At 38.4% G+C, this 20,258-nt stretch overlaps 1 protein-coding gene across 6 annotated transcripts in view; it reads right to left on the reverse strand.

The window, feature by feature from the left end:
• Positions 1 to 20,258, reverse strand: part of Eml6 (EMAP like 6) — a 243,002-nt gene that overhangs the window by 75,656 nt on the left and 147,088 nt on the right. For all 6 annotated transcript variants that reach the window (XR_007348069.1, XM_015479665.2, XM_048804336.1 and 3 more), the window contains 4 exons: positions 18,846 to 18,964; positions 16,173 to 16,359; positions 14,464 to 14,569; positions 6,660 to 6,753 (listed from right to left, as the gene is read on the reverse strand). Coding sequence is in view for 5 of the 6 variants with exons in the window: in XM_015479665.2 (XP_015335151.1) it covers positions 6,660 to 6,753; positions 14,464 to 14,569; positions 16,173 to 16,359; positions 18,846 to 18,964 (506 nt within the window). In the remaining variant the exon portion in view is untranslated. The remainder of the gene's footprint in view (positions 1 to 6,659; positions 6,754 to 14,463; positions 14,570 to 16,172; positions 16,360 to 18,845; positions 18,965 to 20,258) is intronic.

Genomic DNA, 20,258 nt, shown 5'->3' on the forward strand with positions numbered 1-20,258 from the left:
GGGCTGGGGTTGTGGCTCAGTGGTAGAGCACTTCCCTAGCACATGTGAGGCACTGGGTTCGATCCTTAGCACCACATAAAAATAAAGGTGTTGTGTCCACCTACAACAACAACAAAAAAATTGTTTTTAAAAATACGAGTTCTATGTCTGAAATTACTGACAAAATGATCAGAAAGCACATGAAAAGATGTGCACCATCCTGAGCCATCAAAGAAATGAAAATCAAAAGCAAATGAGATACCACTTCATATCCACTAGGACGGGGAGAATGAAGAGAACAGTAAGAAATGTTCGGAATTAGAGAAATTAGGGCCTTTTTACATTGCTAGTGTGAATAGCAAATGGGCAGCTACTTTAAAAAACATTGTCAGTTCCTCAAAATGTTGAAAATAATTAAAAATATGACCTAGCAATTCCACTCCTAGATATACATACACACACACATGCATACTCTAGAGAAATGAAACATTCCCTCAAAACCCTGTACACAAATGTTCATAGCAATATTATTCATAATGGTCAAAAAAGTGGAAACAATCCAAATATCCATTAACTAATGAATAAATAAAATCTGATATATATAAAAATTATTATTCAGCAATAAAAAATAAAGTATTGAACTTCTATGACATGGCTGAATCTTCAAAAATTATATTCAGTGAAAGAAGTCAACCATAAAGAATCTTATACTATATAATTCCATTTATATAAAATGTCCAGAAAGGGCAAATTCATAGAGACAGAATGCAAATTAGTGCTAACATGTAAGGGGTTTCTTTTCAGGGTGATGAAAATGTTCTGGAATTAGCGGTAATGATTGCACAACTCTATAAATGTGTAAAAAAGTCACTAAACCATATAATTTAAGTGGCATTATATAATTTACAAGGTATTTGAACTATTTACTAATAAATCTGTTTTTTAAAAAAATCAAATGTGAATTTAATCAAATCTATGAAACTGTTATTTATAGGAAATGCAGAGGAATGACTAAAAGGATCTCTTGAAGAGTTAGTCAAGTCCAAAATGTGAAACATGCTACAGGTCAAACAACCCAGTTCCTCAGTACAAATAGGACAGGGAAAAAAATGGATGTGGTATGCTATAGAGTAAAAGAGAAGTGATACAACCATCAAATGTAACACCAGGGCCTGGTTTAGATGCTTATTCCAACAAACCAATTCTCACTTTTGAAGCAATCAGAAATGTCTGATTATGAATTGGGGAATAGATGAAAGAAATAAATGACTGCTGCTGTAGTTAGTTGTGATAATGGCATGGTGATTTGTAAAAATGTACCTTTTTTTTGTCAGAAACGCCTAGGGAAATATGTAGAGACCAAATGACATGATACTTTAAATTTAAAATATTCTTGGGGGGAAAAAAAAAGAAAAGAAAAACTAACGAGGGAGAGATGGGCACAATTTGCAGGATGCTGATAATTATTGCAGTTGGGCAATGAACATAAGGGGATTCTTTATTGTTATTTCCATTTTGTATAACTTTGAAAATTTCCATAATAAAAAGCTGGAAGAAAAAAAAATCAGCATTTTCTGACCCATTATGGCTACAAGGATGTGAGCCCTACAGTGAAAGGTGGGGAGAAGAGATGGATGTATTTGGGGGCTCTCTCCCTTTCTCTCTTTCAGAGTTAAAAGTTGAGATGGAAACTAGAGCCATTATACAACACCAGATGTATCAGGAATAATTAGGACATAGAGAAAAAAGATTTAGATAAAAGAGGAAAAAGTGCTTAAGAGGAGCAATGCACCAGATAACCTAAAGACTTTAAACATCCAAAGATTTCTTGATTGGCAGAAAATCCCCACAAACTCTAAATCATTAATACATATTTTGGAAAGAAGCTAGGGAGACCCCAAATGAAAACTAAAAGCAAATATGACAAAGTACATTTCCTACAGGAAAAAAAAATAAACCAAAATTTTGTTTGCTTGTGTCTATACAAATGTGAACATTCAGAAAAATCTTTGAGGTAAACTTTTTAGTTTTACGTAATTTCTCATTGTCATAGAAACACCAATGTTGTTTTGGTTGTGACTAAAGTTCTAAACTGGCAAATGATAGCACATAAATGTTTAGCAAATGTTCTAAATAAAGAACACTGATTGGGTTCCTGTTATTTTTCCTTCAGATGCTTATTAGATTTGCAGAGAAGTGGCTTATGATTGTATAAGAAAAAATGCAGTTTCAGTCCCAAACTTAGAGCTATGTAGACATGTAAACTTAAGAATGCAGAACACTGTTATTGCTGCCCTGCTACCAGACAATTCCTCATGCCTGAGTCATAAGTAACTACCATGCTGGGCCACATACACCCTCTCAGCAAGTACAGGACAGAGGGGAAGGAATGAACCTCTTCTGGTAGTCAAGGCCGTGCTACGTAGCTTGGGTTCCACAACTTCCATTTGTAACCCTTTCATTGGCATAGAGAGTGCTGTGCAAGATTCTATCTTTTCCATGAAGGCAGTCCATAATGGGAAGACTGAAGGAATGTTTGATTTATACCCCATCCAAAACAGATATTAAATGATTTAGAAAATAAAATAACCATGTAACATAGAAGATAGCGGGATGATATACTAGTATGTGAAAAAAGCCAGTTACAGAGCCCACACATGAATAAATCTGAATTCTAGCAGAATACATATTAAGAATACATGCTAAAATGGCTGTGGGTGTAGCTCAGTGGTGGAGGGCTTGCCTAGCATGTGTGAGGCACTGGGTTCGATCTTCAGGACCACATAAAAGCAAATAAGATAAAGGTATTATGTCCATCTACAACTTAAAAAAAATGAGAAAAAAATACATGCTAAAATGTTGACCATGGCTGTGTATGGGTATTGTGGATAATTCTCATTTTCTTCTTGGTGACTTTCTGTGCTTTCTCAGTTTTCTCTAATGATTATGTTTTATTTTGAAAACAGAGAACATGTTATTTTAAAGAAGAGATGTACATTTTTAAAATGCACGTTTTAAATCTGTTTTGGAGATAAGTCAAACATTCAGTCTTCTCTTCATGGATGACTTTCATGGAAAGACAGAAAACAAAATCACACACAGCACTGAGCATCCGTGCAAATAAAAGGGTTATGAATGGAAGGTGTGCGCTTCTAAAAGGCATTTTTAAAGTGCCGATAAACTATGCAGAAGGCTCTACCATATCCATTAAATGTATGTAAGGTCAGGCACCTAAAAATAGATTAAGCCAATGAAACAAATATTGAAAAGGCTTACTCTGAAGTTCTGCTGATCAGAGGGAAAAAAAAAATGAGATGTCCTAAATTTAATTACAAGAGTTGGGAGGATGGAGGGGAGGACAGACGGGAGAGATGAGCTGGCTAACAGCTAAGGGACCAAAACAACAAAGACAATTTCGCATTCTCGAATATAAGTTAAAACATTACCTTGAATCCCATCACGAGCCTCTAGGTGCCACTGCAGCAATGGCTTTTCCTTATGTCCTATCCTATCCCAAAGCGTTTCCTGCTTGCTGTCATCCACACCCTCCCACCTCATCGAGAGCCAATAGAGGTTCAATGTAAGCAACTTGTGCTTTCTTTCCCCAAATTTTCATTATAAAAATGTTCTTAGAAAAATGTTCACTGGACTTAGAGCTATCTGTTAGTCTTGTTCGAGGATCTGGTCCTTTGTCTGGTTAGCATCTGTACTAGCTCTGTAAGCACTTTTATTTCAAGGATCCCTCACTCAGAAGAGTTCTGGTGTAGCACTGCTGTGTGTGGGCCCACATTCTGTCCCTAAGCTTTCTCATACCAACACCATTGGAGATGGACATTCTAAGTTCAATAATTGTATACTTTTGTCTAAGATCCCTCACATTCAAAGTTCTGGGGCAAAGCATGTCAAAAATAATTAGTCATGGCCCCCCTAGTCATGTTACCAGAGAAAGTAAATCCAAATAAAGGAGCACAGAGGAGCCTCATTAATATTCTCATGATTCTGCCATGATGGCCACTGACATTAGGTTATTTAACCTAATGGAAGAGACTGGCCTTGGTTTCTGAATGGGCTACTTGTATACTTGACTATAAAGCAAACAACTTTTAAAAGGAAAAAAAAAAGACTAAAAACTCCATTTGTAATGGAGATACTGGAAATCACTAATGAAAATTAGCAAAGACACAGAGCTAATGTTCAAAGAGATTGGGTCAATCTCATGGAGATCTCAAGATCTCTATCCGACAATTTCAATTTTCTCTGAGCTGATAAAGAGTAGATTCATATAAACATTTTCACCAACATGGGGTTACTCATAAAAGGGCAGAACTGTGTGTGCCCTGGGCCCCAGCAGCACTGCCTGCAGTACCATCTCAGCCATGGATGGCTCACATCCTGGGTGGTGGCACTACTGTAGAACAATGTCATGCTGGAACAATACAGCCTGCCAGAAGCAGGTTTGTAGTTAAGCCTGGCTGGAGGTAAGGCTGGCAGTGACCAAGACACAGAGTGCAAAAAGGGGTGTCGGAGTCAACCTTTCTCTAAGTATAAATTGGCCCTCTCAAAGCTAAGAGGATTCCCAAAGTCAGGAAGGGACCATTTCACAACAGCATTACTTCTGTCACTTCTTTAAAGCTTATAGAAATGATATTCTACCCAAGTATATGATATATGCTTTCTTTTTTAAAAATTTTCTATCTAGTTCGGCATACCAAGTTAATGCCATAAACAGAATTTTTACTTATTTCTCTGGTTGGTTATTTACATACTTATTTAGATATTATTGTTAATATTACACGAATAGGTGTTTGTGTACATTATTTATTAATTATTTTGTAATCTAGTGCTCTTACAGAACTTTAGCAATCCTTGACATTTCTCCTGGGAAAGAGCACTGGCTAATGCCATAATTACAAGAATGTTCTCTGAGGGCAATGCTGCAGGTTTCCTGTTTTTGGAATGGGTCATAAGGCTTGGGAACAACTCCAAATATAAATTCTTTTTTTTTTAAATTTTATTTTATTTGTTTAGTTTTTGGCGGACACAACATCTTTGTATGTGGTGCTGAGGATCGAACCTGGGCCGTACGCATGCCAGGCGAGCGGGCTACCGCTTGAGCCACATCCCCAGCCCTCCAAATATAAATTCTGTTATTAACATACAATGTTAAGTCTCTGTATGTTAATTACATAGACATGATACTTCACACCAAGCATATGATAATGCTTTTTAATGTTAAGAAATATTTCTTCTATTTCTGGGCCGGTGTTATAGCTCAGTGGTAGATTGCTTGCCTAGCACATGTGAGGTGCTGGGTTCTATCCTCAGCACCACATAAAGATAAAGGTATTATATCCATCCATCTACAACTAAAAAATATATTAAAAAAAGAAATATTTATTTCTTCTATTTCTATTAATGTGTCTGGCATATAACTGATGAGCCACTCACAGAGTGTTTTCTAGCAGGAAAAATTGCATTTGTTGCTTTTGAAATGCAGACATGTATTTTTCCTAAGATTATCTATAAATGCAGATAGTGTGTTTCCAATAATATTAAATTAAAATGCATCATTTGGTATTCTAAGAGGAAAAGGAAGTTCTGATTAGGAGCTGAACCTGAAATCCAGAGAGGAATGTACAACAGTGAGAGATTCTAGAAAGAAAGACAGAGAAACCACTTTGGTGGGCAGATTTATGAACCACCATTGCTGCCAAGAATTCCATCCCGATAGCAGTCATCAGAAAAGCTTTTCTTTTTCTCCCAAGAAGGTCAGCTGGAGTCCTCAGGGCTCCATCTGCTCAGTTTCCAGCAACCTTCATTCATTAAACTGAATTGCCAAAAAAAATTTCCCCCTCCTATCATCTAACATTGTCTAGGATAGTATTCATTTGAAAAGTGAATACTTGGGGGTTCAAGACCATTAACTTAGAAATGCTTTTATTCTGCAAGACAGACAGGACGTTAGTAATAGAAGGAAGGGCGTCGGGAGGTATGACTCTGTGCCTGGACAACAAGTTGTATTGCTAGGCCTCTGCTGCCAACTATTCTGACCTCTGACCAGGGCTGGGCACATGGCTGAGCTACATGAAAGTAGGGTGGAAAGTAATGTTCGGACTTCGTGCTGATTCAGCAGGGAGGGAGGCCGGGGTAAGGGAGGACAGGTGGTCTATAAACAGCAGTTGATTTTGAAGAGTCTATTTATAAGATGGGGAGATTAGGGAAACAAATTGCCTGCTTGGAAAGCGTGTGGCAGATGCGCACGACGGGGCCTCCTCTCCAGCAGGCCCCAGCCTCTTGACAAATGGTGCTTCTGACTCCAGTGACATTGACAATCCTTCACAGATGCTAAGACAGAGAGGAAAAAGAAGGGCCAAGGCAAGAAAAGCTGCTTTTCTGCTGCTGGTAAAAAGCTTTGATAGAGATAACACAAAAATTACTAAAAACTGCAAGTGCTAAGAGCTCTCTGGAAAGCATTTCAGAATTTTCCAGTTCCCCACAACAAACATTAACTGCTCTGCGTCAGGGTTGGCACCATGAAACAGCAATGTTTTCGCTCGGGTGTTAAGCTTGCTAGGTGAATTTCATCTGAGAAGATGAAATCTTACCAGAAAATGAAAACTATCAACTGTTACTGAAGTGTGATGTCAGCGGGAGACCATTAGATCAGGGCAGCTTCTTACCTTGTGGTAGCTATCTTTTCTCCCTTTTTCCAGTCCCAAAATACAATACTGTGAAAATCGTCTAAACCAACCGACACCAGGCATTTTCCATCAGCTGTGTGAAAACAACACAAATGTCAAGTGACTTGCTTCTTCCAGGATAAATCAAAACATTTTACATACTGTAAAGAGGAACAAAAAATTGACTTTAAATTCTTTAAGCTCAAATACATTAGAAATATCATATCCGAAGGGACCTTAGAGGATGAAACGCATGACCAGCAATAGTCGAACTTTCTAATGCATCATAACTGGTTATTGAAGTCCATTGCTGATTCCACTTTCAATCTGAGACACAGAGCTATGGCAGAGCTTCTCAGGTAAGTAACAAAAACACTTGTCTGTTTAGTGACTGACAGGTTTCCTGACATTCCCTGGAAGAGACATTTGGCTTTGTCACTCTTGGTCTATTTTCAACTCTAAAAAAATTGGCTTTGGTTTAATCCTCTAAAGCAAGAGTGTTATAGAAACTAAATTTAGCTTCTAAGTTTCCTTTAAAAGATGATTTTACAATAAAAAGTCTTAATTTCTTATTTTTCCTATTTCAAATGTAATACACTTATCACAGGACACTTAGAAAATACGGATAAAGAGAATGCTAATACCTTCCCAATTTCTAGGACTACATTTGATATATATATATATATATTACCACTCTTTTTCTATACATAAATGTGCTTTGAAAAAGTAAAACCAGGATCACAGTGCACCCATCATCTAATCTTTTCTCATCTATTATGTCATGAACATTTTTCCTTATTAAGTATTTCAATATTATCAATGATTTACTAGAACTTGGACACAGGCTATTTTCAAAAAAAATTTAAACACAGTGAATGTAAAATTAAATTTGAAGTAAAAACAATTAATTTTCTTTTTTCTTTCAAGACAGAAGAAGAGGTCCAATCAATAGCCATTTATTTGTTGCCTCCCTGCAAGGCTAGATTCAAAGGAAAAGCATCTCAAGGTTAACATTCCCCCCAACCCAGCTGTGCGGTTGCTAGGAGATGAGTGATCCAGCTCGCTTTGCATCAGTTTATCAGGGTCTTGTCTCGACATACCAGCCATTAGGGTTACAAATCAAATATGTGATAAACTGCTTCTCCTGAGCCTACTGGTCCACTCAATGTTAGTTTCAACAGCAGACCTGGGGTACATTCCAAATTAGGTTTGCCAGGCAAAATAAAGGAAGCTTTGTAAAATTGGAATCTCAGATACATAATGAATAGTTTCTTAGTATAAGTATGTCCCATGCAGTATTTATATCGTATTGTATATTTAAACTTATATTGCCTGGAACATGCTTATATTAAAAAACTATTTGTTGTCTGTTTGAAATTTAATTGTGCCTCCTGTATTTTTATTGGCTAAATCTGGCAACCCTACCTCAAGTGCCAACCAATGCCCACCTTTTGAGCGCCCCTATTTATGCCAGTGACCCTCCGCTAACCAAATGGAATGGGGAGCTGCCCCTCCTTGCTTGGAGGAAGGAGGAGAATAAGGGAACAGAAGAAATTGCCTAAACCAGATCCTCCCCAAACTTCAACTAAGGACTAGGCAAGGATTTAAGGGTTAGGTCAACCCTTTCAAACTCCTAGGCAAGAGTATGAGATAAAGACATTAATACTTTCCTACAGGACTAAATAGCTATCAGGTGATTACTGTAAACAATTGATCATAATAAGTGCTTATGCTTAAATGTTATCAGACTTTAAATTGGGTAAAAAACTCTTCATGCATATGGGAGAAGAACTGGTAATGACAGCCCATTCCCTACCAACACTATTACTTTTTCCTTATCTCTTGGTATGGCCTGATTATGTTTCTGTTAGTGTGCCCCTGTGTTTGGTGATTTTATTTTTGTCATTTTCTCTCTCCCTTTTTAGACCATAAGTTGTTTTAAGGCTCATGGTAATTGTATCAGGCTTCCTTCATAATTGTCACACTGAACTGATTTTCAGTGACTGCTGACAGTGCTGGTGACACTAATGAGGACGATGACAAATACAGGATATGCCCAAAGGTGGTACGGAAATGTGCCACCTTATATAGCTATAAAAACTTTGTTTTAATTATCATTCCTTCCAAAAACACTGAACAAATATTCAATGTCTTTTTTTATATTCATTAATTTTATACTTTAGGCTATGTGTGTGTGTGTGTGTGTGTGTGTGTGTGTGGTGTTGCTGGGGATTGAACACAGGACCTTGTGCATGATAGGCAAAAACTCTACCAGTGAGCTATGTCTCCAGCTCTCAGGCTGTCTTTTCAAAACCATGGAGCTATATTATATGCCCTTCATGAGATACAAACATTTGCATATTTAAAAAGACAGTTTTAAAAATTAATTTTAGAAATTTATATATGAGAGCGGAATGCATTACAATTCTTATTACACATATAGAGCACAATTTTTCATATCTCTGGTTGTATACAAAGTATATTCACACCAAGTTTTTTAGATTTTATTATGAAGAAGACTAAACAGTAAGCTAATGTGTGAACAGCAGGGGGGAGATTTTTAGAATTTCTACCAGGCTCAATTAGCTTATCCTCAGTTATACCACCTTGACTTCCCACAAGAGTATCCTGATTGGAGGTAGCAACAGGAGAAACGGTACCATCCCAGAGGTACCTCAATAGCCACACCTCTCTTCAGAAATGGTAACTTGTTCTTGTATTCTGCAGGCGTAAACTATTTCTGCATGCCACAGAGTTTGGAATATGATTGTTTACCTTTTTATGTTCTTCTTGGTTTTCATTTCCCCTGCAGAGGCTTGACCTTAGCTTTGAATATCTATTGTTCCCTGACCGGCTATTTTTTTTTTAATTTTTGGCCATATTTTTAGAGTCTAAGTAATGTCCTCTCAAATATTTCTAGTCACAGTATGTATTAATTATGGATGGTTGTGACATAGTCCAGAAATAATTCTAAGGCACTTAATGTCAACAGTAAAGGGCAAATTAGAAAGAAAATTTTTATTCAGACAATTAAAAGTTGGTTCTCCTATTCTGAGCTCATAAAAAATGCATAGGTTTCTATAACTGAACACAATGAAATCAGGTTAGTCTTAGATGTGCTCTTATGGAAATTAGTATTAGTCCATAAATGTTTTAATATATATATATACACACACACATATGATATTCAGGCTAGAAAATATTTATGTGGCTGAATTTTAATATGTCTTCTATTTATGGAGAAGCACTTTTGCTACCATTAGCACAAAAATAAAGATGGATTCCCCTTTCCTTAGAAAATGATAATAAATCCAAGAGTTAAAAAAGCTGCTCCATTAAGTGAGCTAGTTAATATACATTCACTCCTGTCCATGTAATCCAGAATTATGGATCATATTGCAAGGGATGTTTGGTTAAAATGTCTTTTGTTTGCTTTGGAAAAGTGGCCAAGAATAGACTAAATTCTTTTGTGTAAATGTTTATTTGTTGTCTTGTTTTCACATCATTTGTCTGCTTTATATTTCCAGGACAATTTATTTCTCTAACAAAAGGCAAAGTACTATTAGCAGGTCTCTGTGAGACCCCCAAAAGGAGATGACTCATAAAAGACAGGTGGCTGCAGGGCTACTGAGGCACACAGATGGGCTACCAGCCAGATAACCAATGAGCGTTCTGTGGGTGCCTTGTTTACGTGGTTAAACAGGCAAATCTAAACAGTCTCTTGTGATTTGGACTTAGCTACCCACTTTCTATCAGTTTCCACAAGGGAGGTAGAGTTGCCCCTGTTCCTACTTTAGATCAGTGTGTGATTTAGGGTTGTTCCAGAACAGGGGTCTCTTTTCACTGGGCAAGGGGACTGTACCAGTGGTAGTACCTGTGCATCCTGGTACTCCTCCACATTTAACCTTGAGGATGGAAAGGACAGCTGGAGACACCTGCTGGTGGGGATGTGAAGCGGCGAAATAAGTAAGCTCACCCAATGCTCTGGTGGAAGGCAGGGGCAGGAGAAGTCCCAGGGACCAAGAATAGAGAATTCTCTGCATACCTCTTGCCAGCTGACAGACCTGGGTCTGTTGGATATCATGCTGGACTGAGAGCCAGGAGACCTGGGTTCTAGCTCTGGATCTGCCACTGTTGACTGTCAGCCAGGGCATGCCACCAAACTCGCCATCTCCAGTCTTGGCTAAGAGATCTAAGTCTAAAGTTACATTGTTGTAACACAAAATGCTATTAATAGAAAAATTAAACCAAAGAGACCGCGACTCTTTCAAGTCTTGCCATAGGAACTCAAGGATCCATCAACTATCAGTAATCATTCGTGGTGACGAATCACACACAACAGACCTGGGTGGAAGCTTTCCTGAATAGTCCTTCATATTAGTTGCTTTCCAAAACCACCAACTAGATTCCTTTCTACCATTGATGTATGAACATCATTCTTAACCACTAAAACAAAAACGTAATTCTCCATGATCAAAAATAATATATTTGCTGAATAAATGGGCTTTTCCCTAGTGATTGTTATCTGGAAAATAGACTTTCTTATTAAGTCTGAAAAGCTCCTCTTATAAAGAAATATTTCACATCTAAGAATTTCTTTTTTGCTCACGATACTAGCAGGGAGAGAATCAGCTTCTCTCTCTCTTCCTGGGGTATTTGGTTTCCTTACCCAGACAATCAATTGAAAGGTGGCCTTCTGAGGGAGGGATTTCTAAACTCAATCTCTTGCTCTTTCTTCTCTAAAACTAATAGGCCCAGGAGAGGGGTGAGCTCCCTAAAATGCAGAGGCAGGCTACTGGGGTACCAGCTCATCACTATCAATTCATCTCATAATTAATGTCTTCAATCAAGACTCTGCTCATCCTTTTATCTAAAGACATTGGAACTCTGAGTTCTTTTGAGTCTTCTAAATATAAAACCCAGAACACTAATCAATTCTATAGAAGAAATAGTCTAATGATTATATTCTATTTATTTTATTCAAAATTTGCTACTCTATATCTTAACACACACATTTTCATATAAAATCAGTGATGGATGCTATTTTGAGTTCAGTTTATTCTTTTACTTGATACATAAAAATATGCAAGAAATACAGTTTGCATACTTGACACTGTAAATTATAGTTCTTATTAAACACTGACAAATTGTTTGCTAGAAATACTGAGTCAATTTCCAATGTCACCAAAACATGGATATACTGGATTTTCATCATCCTGTTAACATTAGGTTTTTAAATTTACTTGTGTATTTATTTATTTATTGGGTACTGGGGATTGAACTCGAAGACACTCAGACACTGAGCCACATCCCCAGCCCTATTTTGTATTTTATTTAGAGACAGGGTCTCACTGAGTTACTTAGCACCTCGCTATTGCTGAGGCTGGCTTTGAACTCTCGATCCTCTTGCCTCAGCCTCCCAAGCTGCTAGGATTACAGGCATGTGCCACCGTGCCTGGCTGTTATTTGTTTTTGATTCTGGGGATTGAATCGAAGGGCATTTTGCCACTGAGCTACATCCCCAGTTCTTTTTATTTTTTGAGACAGGGTCTTGCTAATTTGCAGAGACTGGCCTCAAACATGCAATCCTCCTGCCTCAGCCTCCATAGTCACAGGGATTACAGGTGTGTGCCATGACCCAGTTTGTTAGTTTTATTTAATTTTGGTACTTTAGTGGGTACCTCACTACTCTTCTGAAGTATACTTACATATACATATGTAGCCAATAGAAAAATCAATTTTAGGAAGAAGGTAGTTCAGCCATTGAAGAATAAGATTTGGGCTGGGGTGTGGGAAAGCAGAGGGAATTCATTCATCTTTGGGATAGAGTCACATACAAACAAAAATTATAGTTTCTTTTCAGATTTTACTGCCTTATCAGTGATACAAGGCACACCTACTTTAAAATTGCATGTCCATCAAAACTTTCAAAGGACTTTGTATTCACTGTTTATCAAAGGTGTCACCCTTGCATTAAGCTTGTAGGTAGGCATGGTTGGGCAGCTCTTTCTACCTCCATACTCCTAACTCCTTCTATCATGTACCCACCAGTGTAGGCACAAACTATTGAGCCTTGATTTTACTAACTTAATAGCCATAGAAGGTAGTGAATAACTCCTAACAACGACATAACAACTCAGATTTGTTGAGTAGTTTGCAGGACGTAAGAACGTGCATGTTACCAAAACAAAATACCGCCTGTGTGGCACTGGTCAGGGAATGCAAATATTTGTCATTCAACATGGTTTACAATGTGAAGTTCTAGAAGTAACAGTGAGAGGTAAGGCAAAGCTCATTAAGCAAGATCTCATTTGTTCATTCATTTACAGCATTTTTGGAATGGTTTCTATGTCTATAATACTGCAATATGTGTGGTGGGAAAATACAGAGGGCTCTGCCACCCCTGTTAGCTTACTGTGTGTGCAAGGCAAAGGAGGGCAGTACTACACAGATTCTGACAGGTGCTACCAAAGCAATGACAACAATGAACTATGGTTTACAGAAGGAGGGACAGGTTATTTCTGCCTTGGAGGATGTAGGAGAAAACATTCAGTTGGTCTTAAATGATGGTGGGACTTGAATGGACATATGGGAAAGCCCTGATGGAAGAAGAGAGGTAGGAGGAGGACTGGAGTGAATGGAGGTTCTGCAGCAAGGTGAATGTGGAGGAGCATGAACGGGTGAGTGGGTGAAAATGTTGCAGGAGAAGGTTGAGGCCAGATCAGGAAAAGCCAAGCACTTCCAACCTGGGGAGTCGATGGCAGCAGCGGTAAATATGCTTCCAGAATAAGCAGGGATGGAATCCAAGCCTATGGCATTACTATGGGCAGACGAGAGGAGGCAAGGACTGGCTCAAGGGGAACAGAGAGGGAGGGACCTACCAGGGGAAAGAGGTTGTAGAGCCATGGGATTTAGAGACAGACTAACCATGCACACATTGAATAGCAGCATCGCTTCCAAATGTAAACACCTGGATGGTATTTAGAAAACTCAGTTTTACACAGATGGTTTAGGATTTCTTTCCTACTAATCCCTACAATTGAAATGATTAAAAATGTGTATGTACTAACATCTTTCATGATAGATCCTCAATCTTGAATTCTAGTGTAAAAAACACTTACATTGCATATTGGCATCATCTCTCTTTTTTCTCTTTGGGGACACAAGAAGCAAGTTAATTGTTTTTCTGTCTTTTTCCTTTTGCAAACTTATTTTTTTTAATGACTGTAAAAGGGCTTTTATAAATCCCACTTGAATAAAAGAAATTGCATTCGTCAATTAGTATTTTTATAAATACTGTGTTCAAATTTTAAATCGAGGAGAGAAAAGCTTTAGTTCTCATTTTTCAACATGAAATTTATTTCTAAAATACTAATATTATAAAGTGCTCCTCTGCAGAGGATTTGCAGCCTCCCTTCTGGTTCTTTATATTTCAAGACAGAAACAACATGCTCCCACTTATCTGGAGATGAAATTGATGTTCTGAGTCACTGCCAGACATTTGCAACTAAGACTTCCAACGGCAACAGCTGCTCTGGATTTCAAATTGCTCAAGCAAACACAGAACTCAGTGTGAGCTCTGGGTAATGACTTGGGAGAGGAAATTCGGAAGACAAGGAAAGGATGTGTAATCTAAAGGCCACATTTTTGGGTGAGGTATTCACAATATGACTCCCAGCCTCAGACTGTGTAGTTGACACACCGAGAGCATACCTCATTACAGACAGAACTCAACCAAGTACTTGAAAATAAAATTAAATGTAGGCTCATCTGTCAATGGCTCTAATGAAAAACTGGTGCTCACCTGAAAAATCGAGCGCACACACTCCTCTCTGATGTTGTCCTTTCAATAGTGACAAACATTTTAGAGTCTGTGTGTCCCACACATGAATAGCAGCATCTCTTCCAACCTTAAACAACAGGATGAGTGTTATAAACAATTTATGAAATACAATTTGGTTCCTTAGAGTCAAGTACTGCTTAGAAAAGAAATGCATGTTATTTAAAAAGTGGGAAGACTTTGGAAATAATTTGGTCCACCCCATTATTTTCCAGATGAGGAAACTGAAGCATCTAAGGCTTGTCATGGCACCAAGTTGGGTTCCAACAAAGCCTGTCCTGGTGTGTGGCTCCAAGTTAAGGGACTTTCAGGACCCCACTTCAAATGTCCAGTTGTACTTTTTTCCCCATCTTTTTGAACTCAGAGGCACTCTATCACTGAGCTATATCCCTAGTCCTTTTTATTTTGAGGTGGGTTCTTGCTAAGTTTCTGAGGCTAGCCTTGAACCTGTGATCCTCCTGCCTCAGGCTCCTAGATACTGGAATTACAGGCATGCACCATTGCATCCAGCCACTTGAGCTTTCTGTCAGTTACTTCTACTTTTCCCTCTCTTGCCTTCTCAATGTCACAAGTGAGGAGTCCACTTCTCAGGCAAGAAATTCACCTGGGTGCCGTCAGGGCACTATAAAGAGTTCCTTTACCAGGCTGGGGTTGTGGCTCAGTCCTCAGCATCACATAAAAATAAATAAAATAAAGGTATTGTGTCCATCTACAACTAAAAATATTTAAAAAAAAAAAAAAAGAATTTCTTTACCCATTCTCAATGATTTCACCCACCTCTAGAAGGGCTGGCCCTGCCCCTCACTGAGAAATGAAAGTTTCATGGCTTGACTCTGTGTCATTAAGATAGATTGTCCTTGCAGGGTTATAAGCTTTTATCATGTGAGGTTCAACAACAGAGCAAATTATAATAGCAAAGTAGTTTTTCTCACAGTACAGGGAGTGGGGGGGCGGGGAGACACATGACTGTTGAATCTGATGACTCCAAAAGAGAAAACTCGAGGTTAAGCCATAGACATAACTGAGTAGAACCCAGAGAACTCCTACACTGGTCTGTGGAGGTCCAGTCCCCGTCCCCCAGCAATGGCTGCTGGCTTCCTCTTTGCCTCTCACCAGTTGCAATACTGAGTGTCCTACCTCCTTGCAGGTGAGTGCCAAGAACCAATCTCTGATTCTTACTTTCAAAGGTAAGTTATTAAATACCCCTGAGCCAAGCTTCATCCATTTGTGAGACAGACAAGAAAATAAGTGCCGGTGAGAAGGCAAAGTAATGCTCAATCAGTTGTAAGATTTACTAACTCACAGCAGAGCTTCTCTAATTTGCAGCTGGAGGGGCAGCAAATCAGCATGGAGACAAGTGGTTCATATCTCCAGGAGATTATAATCTCTTTATAAAAAAATACTAAAGCTATGGATGTTTCTGTCTCAAAAATGGACATTTCTGGGATTTGACTCTCTTCATGCTCTCAATCTCAGCCTTGGATGCACCCCAGATATGAACTACATCTGAAACAATCCTGTTTCACTGATTCTTTAGCTTCCTGCCTCATGTTTACTTCTACCAAGTTTTTTTTTTTTTTTTTTTGCATTTCTAACATATAAACTGGATTCATGTTCACAGGAATGCCCTCTCTCTTGGGTGAGGCCCTCAGTCTTGGAGGAGAGATACTTACCTGTCCAGTGGCCACATAGTCCTTCACCGGATGGATGGTCAGGCTCAGAATATCATCATCATGTCCCAGGTACAGCCTCTGGGAATGCTGTTGCCTGTTGTACACGACAGCAACTGCGGCAATGTGGTAGACCACCTCCCCAGCTTGTGTGTAGAACAGATTGTTTCTACAGTCGTAGCCTCTGTAACTGAAGCACAGGCCCAAGACATGCACAGGGTTGAATGAACAGAAACTGAACAGGGTAGGAGTTATCAGAGGCAAAACACACCGATGCAAGTGGAACCCCACGTGTCTCCATAGGCTAGAAATGTCAAATGGGGTACAAGGACCCCTAAAGGCCTGGGATGACTTTCTAGGAGGCACATGGGCACTGATCATTTTAACAGAGCCTGTTTCAGGATCCTCAGCTACCGTGTATGCTCTTTCTTAAAACTGATCTGAGAACAGGTGTGTGGTTATTAGGCGCAGGCCTTCCCTCTCCATCTCTCCTTCCACAATGACCTCCCTCCCACTTCAGGAAGCCATTTCTCTCCTCCATGTAGAATTTTAGCATGGTGTATTACTCTGGGACATAGAACCTTCTGGGACACCAAAACAGATGATTCAATATACTAGGGAAAACTCTTAATTATTGCTAAGGGACCTTTTTGTAAGCCAAGTGATTTACAGTGTTTTTGCTTTATAACAAAACTGATCAGAGACTTAAGTGAATTGTTAGCTGATGGGTCACTATTTCTTGTTATATATCAAAATCAAAATGTGATTTTGGAGCCGGGCATTGGTGGTGCACAATCCTAGCAGCTTAGGAGGCTGAGGGAGGAGGATCCCAAGTTCAAAGACAGTTTCAGCAAAAGTGAGGTGCTAAGAAACTCAGTGAGACCCTGTCTCTAAATACAAAATAGGGCTGGGGGTGTGGCTCAGTGGTTGAGTGCCCCTGGGTTCAAGCCCTGGTACCAAAAAAAAAAAAAAGTGATTTGGGGGGTCTATAATACAGAAGGAGTTTATAAAGAACTGAACAACATTGCCATGATAAAATCACTTCCATTCTCACTTATTAAAAAAAAAAATTTTTTTAGTTACAGATGGACATGTTAACTTTATTTATTTATTTTTATGTGGTGCTGAGGCTCAAACCCAGTGCCTCCCACATCCTAGGCAAGTGCTCTACCATTGAGCTACAACCCCAGCTCCCATTCTCACTTATTTATGAGAATAAACTCAGTGTTTACATCTATAAAAAGAAAAAACATGGGGATAGAGTGAACACTAAACTCTGCCACATTCTAGCAATGAGTAATCTACATGCACAGATAACTGAATAGAAAACAATTCATCTCATTGAAATAAATCTAATAAAGTTTTCGGTGCTTAACAATTATCATAGTTTGTAATATATTTATATTGATTTGGTCATTTTTACTAATAATTATAACAATTCAATCTAAAAAAGTAACAGAACTGCATTGTCTAATAGAAATACAATGCAAGCCACATAGTCAAGTTTTCTAGTTGCCATATTAAAAATAATAAAAATATCCAGGTGTGGTGGCACATGCCTGCAATCCTTGAAACTCAGAAGGCTGAGGCAGGAGGATCACAAGTTTGAGGCCAGCCTCAGCAATTTAGTGAGAGACCCTGTCTCAAAATTAAAAAAAAAAAAAAAAATGAAATGAAATTAAAAGGGCTGGGATTGTAGTTAAGTGGTAAAGTACCCTTGGGTTCAATCCCTAGTATTATACACACAAAATTTTTAAAAATGAAATTTATTTTAAGATCATATTTTTAACCTAACACATTTCCATTTAAAATATGATATAAAAACATTTTAAAGAGATATTATACCTTCTTTTTTTCATCCTAAGCCTTTAAAATAGGTGTCTTACCCACACAGCATATCTCATTTCGGACTAGCTATATTTGAAGTGCTCACTAGCCATGTGGGGCAGTGGATAAGTATTTCACAGAGTTATGGTCACAAGAAATGAAATTTTAGTTGAACATGTAGGCTTTTTTCTCATGGTACAGTTAAAAAGACTCAAGCAAAAAAAATGTTAAGGTAAAATTTATGAGAGAGTTAGAATGGAGAGAGGAGTGTCAGTAGAAATATAAATGATATAAAGTGTTCTGTGGTAGAAGCATTGTTTATTCCCCCTGTTATTAATTTTGAAAGTCCATGAAGTATTTTGGCATTCAAGTTCCTCTGGGTTCACTTAGATGACTGATGTGAATGTTTATATAATATTTTTCTCCACCATTTAAACTTACATTGAAACCTTTCAGGGGTAGACTTCAAATGGGCAAAGTCATAAACAATTTTACAAAATTTGAAATCATTTTAGGCATATGTGAGAACAATATTTGAGAATTTACTGTCCTAGGCTAACGCCAGCAAAACAGAGCAAGGGATTGGGGGAGAGAGGAAACAGGAATGGCCGTGACCAGCTGCCACAGATCTTCAGGAAGAACACTAAGCCTAGTGACCACCACAGTGTGATGGCCCCGGCGCACTGAGGAAACTGGAAAGGGTCATAGTTAAAACATTAGCCCCAGGTCTGTGAGCAAACTGGGGACAAGAGCACCAGAAAGAGAGACCTCTTTATCTTGGAGGTAAGGCTGATGACAGGCTCAGCAGAGATAATGAAGGAGCACAGGTGCCCAGGGCAGGCCACCCACCCGTGTATGAACTGGAGCTTCAAGCTGTCCTCAGGAGCCTTCTCCCGTTTGAGGAAGGGCACTGCATGGTTTTTCTCTTTACTTTGTTGCTTTAGCTGAGGTAGATCTTCTTTGTAAACCTGAAAAGTACAACAGAGTCATTCCGCTAAGATGCCTTTTCCAGGTTTCAAAACATCAACATCTTGACATTGTTGGATGGATTGAAGCTTCAATAAATGGTTTTGAAAACATAAGACGTAGTATTGAATACTATTTCCTCTTAATGAGCAAAATAACATGAAATATTTTCCAAATGACTGGAATTTTAAGTAATTTCTTCCCCTCTTATTTGTTATTATTTTTCTTAGGTATATTATATCCAGAAAAAATATACTAAGTTGATATATTAGTAAACAAAATAAATTTTCAATAAAATATATTTTTACTTCTTCTGAAGTAAGAAATCTCTTGATTCTGACATTTGCAAAATGGGTCATTTTTGAGTCATTTTTTCCCCTTGGATTGCCCTCTGGAATTCTCTTCCTTTCATGGCCTCACACATCCTGACAGACCAGATCCTGGATCATGATGTTTTACCAGGTCAATTATTTACTTCCTAGCACTAAATCCTAGGGTATTTCTGCTGCTTATTTGATCAAGTCTTGTAGCTTCTATGGGCCTCAATTTCCCATCTGTAGAACAGAATGAAAGTCCCTGCTCTCAGGAATAACTCAGGAATGCTGAGAGCATAAAACCAAATAATAGGTAAAAGCACTGACAGATAAGACGTCAGGGAGAATCCATAAGTCCTGGGCATGCATTTCAATACCATCATGTCTTTTCGTTTTTTAACTACCATCATTTCATTAAATAAAAACTGTCCATCTAAGCAAAATGGCTTTGCCCCCTAAATCTAACATTCGCTTTGCTTAAATTTCATTACCCTTGATGTCAGGGTATGTTGTTTAGTGTTTGCCTGATAGTCCCACATTAATCATTTCCCTTCAAATCCATCTCTTCAGTGGTGGTACTGCATAATGCATCCATCAATACATAGTCCAACTGATCTAATCACGAACCGTAAGTTGGACCACCTTTGAACTAATCCAATTTCTCAAACACGAAATCAGTGAGTGATGATTATAGGCAGGAAAAAGTGTAATCATTTGAAAAGCAGTAAATCCAGTGCTGACATAGAGGCAAACCAAGTAGTGCACAGAATATATGCTTTGGGGAGAAACCTAGATCAGGATTCCTTTTCCCCACCTTTCCACATTTTTTATTGGTGCATTATAGTTGTACATAATGATGTGATTTGTTATTACATATTCATTCATGCACACAAAGTAACAAAAGAATTTGGCTAATACCATCTCCCAGCACTCTTATGCTAAGAGTGGGCATGACCCCTAACCTCTCAGGTGCACAGTAGCT

Source organism: Marmota marmota, unplaced genomic scaffold (genome assembly GCF_001458135.2).
Source record: "Marmota marmota marmota unplaced genomic scaffold, marMar, whole genome shotgun sequence".
NCBI classification, from domain to species: domain Eukaryota; kingdom Metazoa; phylum Chordata; class Mammalia; order Rodentia; family Sciuridae; genus Marmota; species Marmota marmota.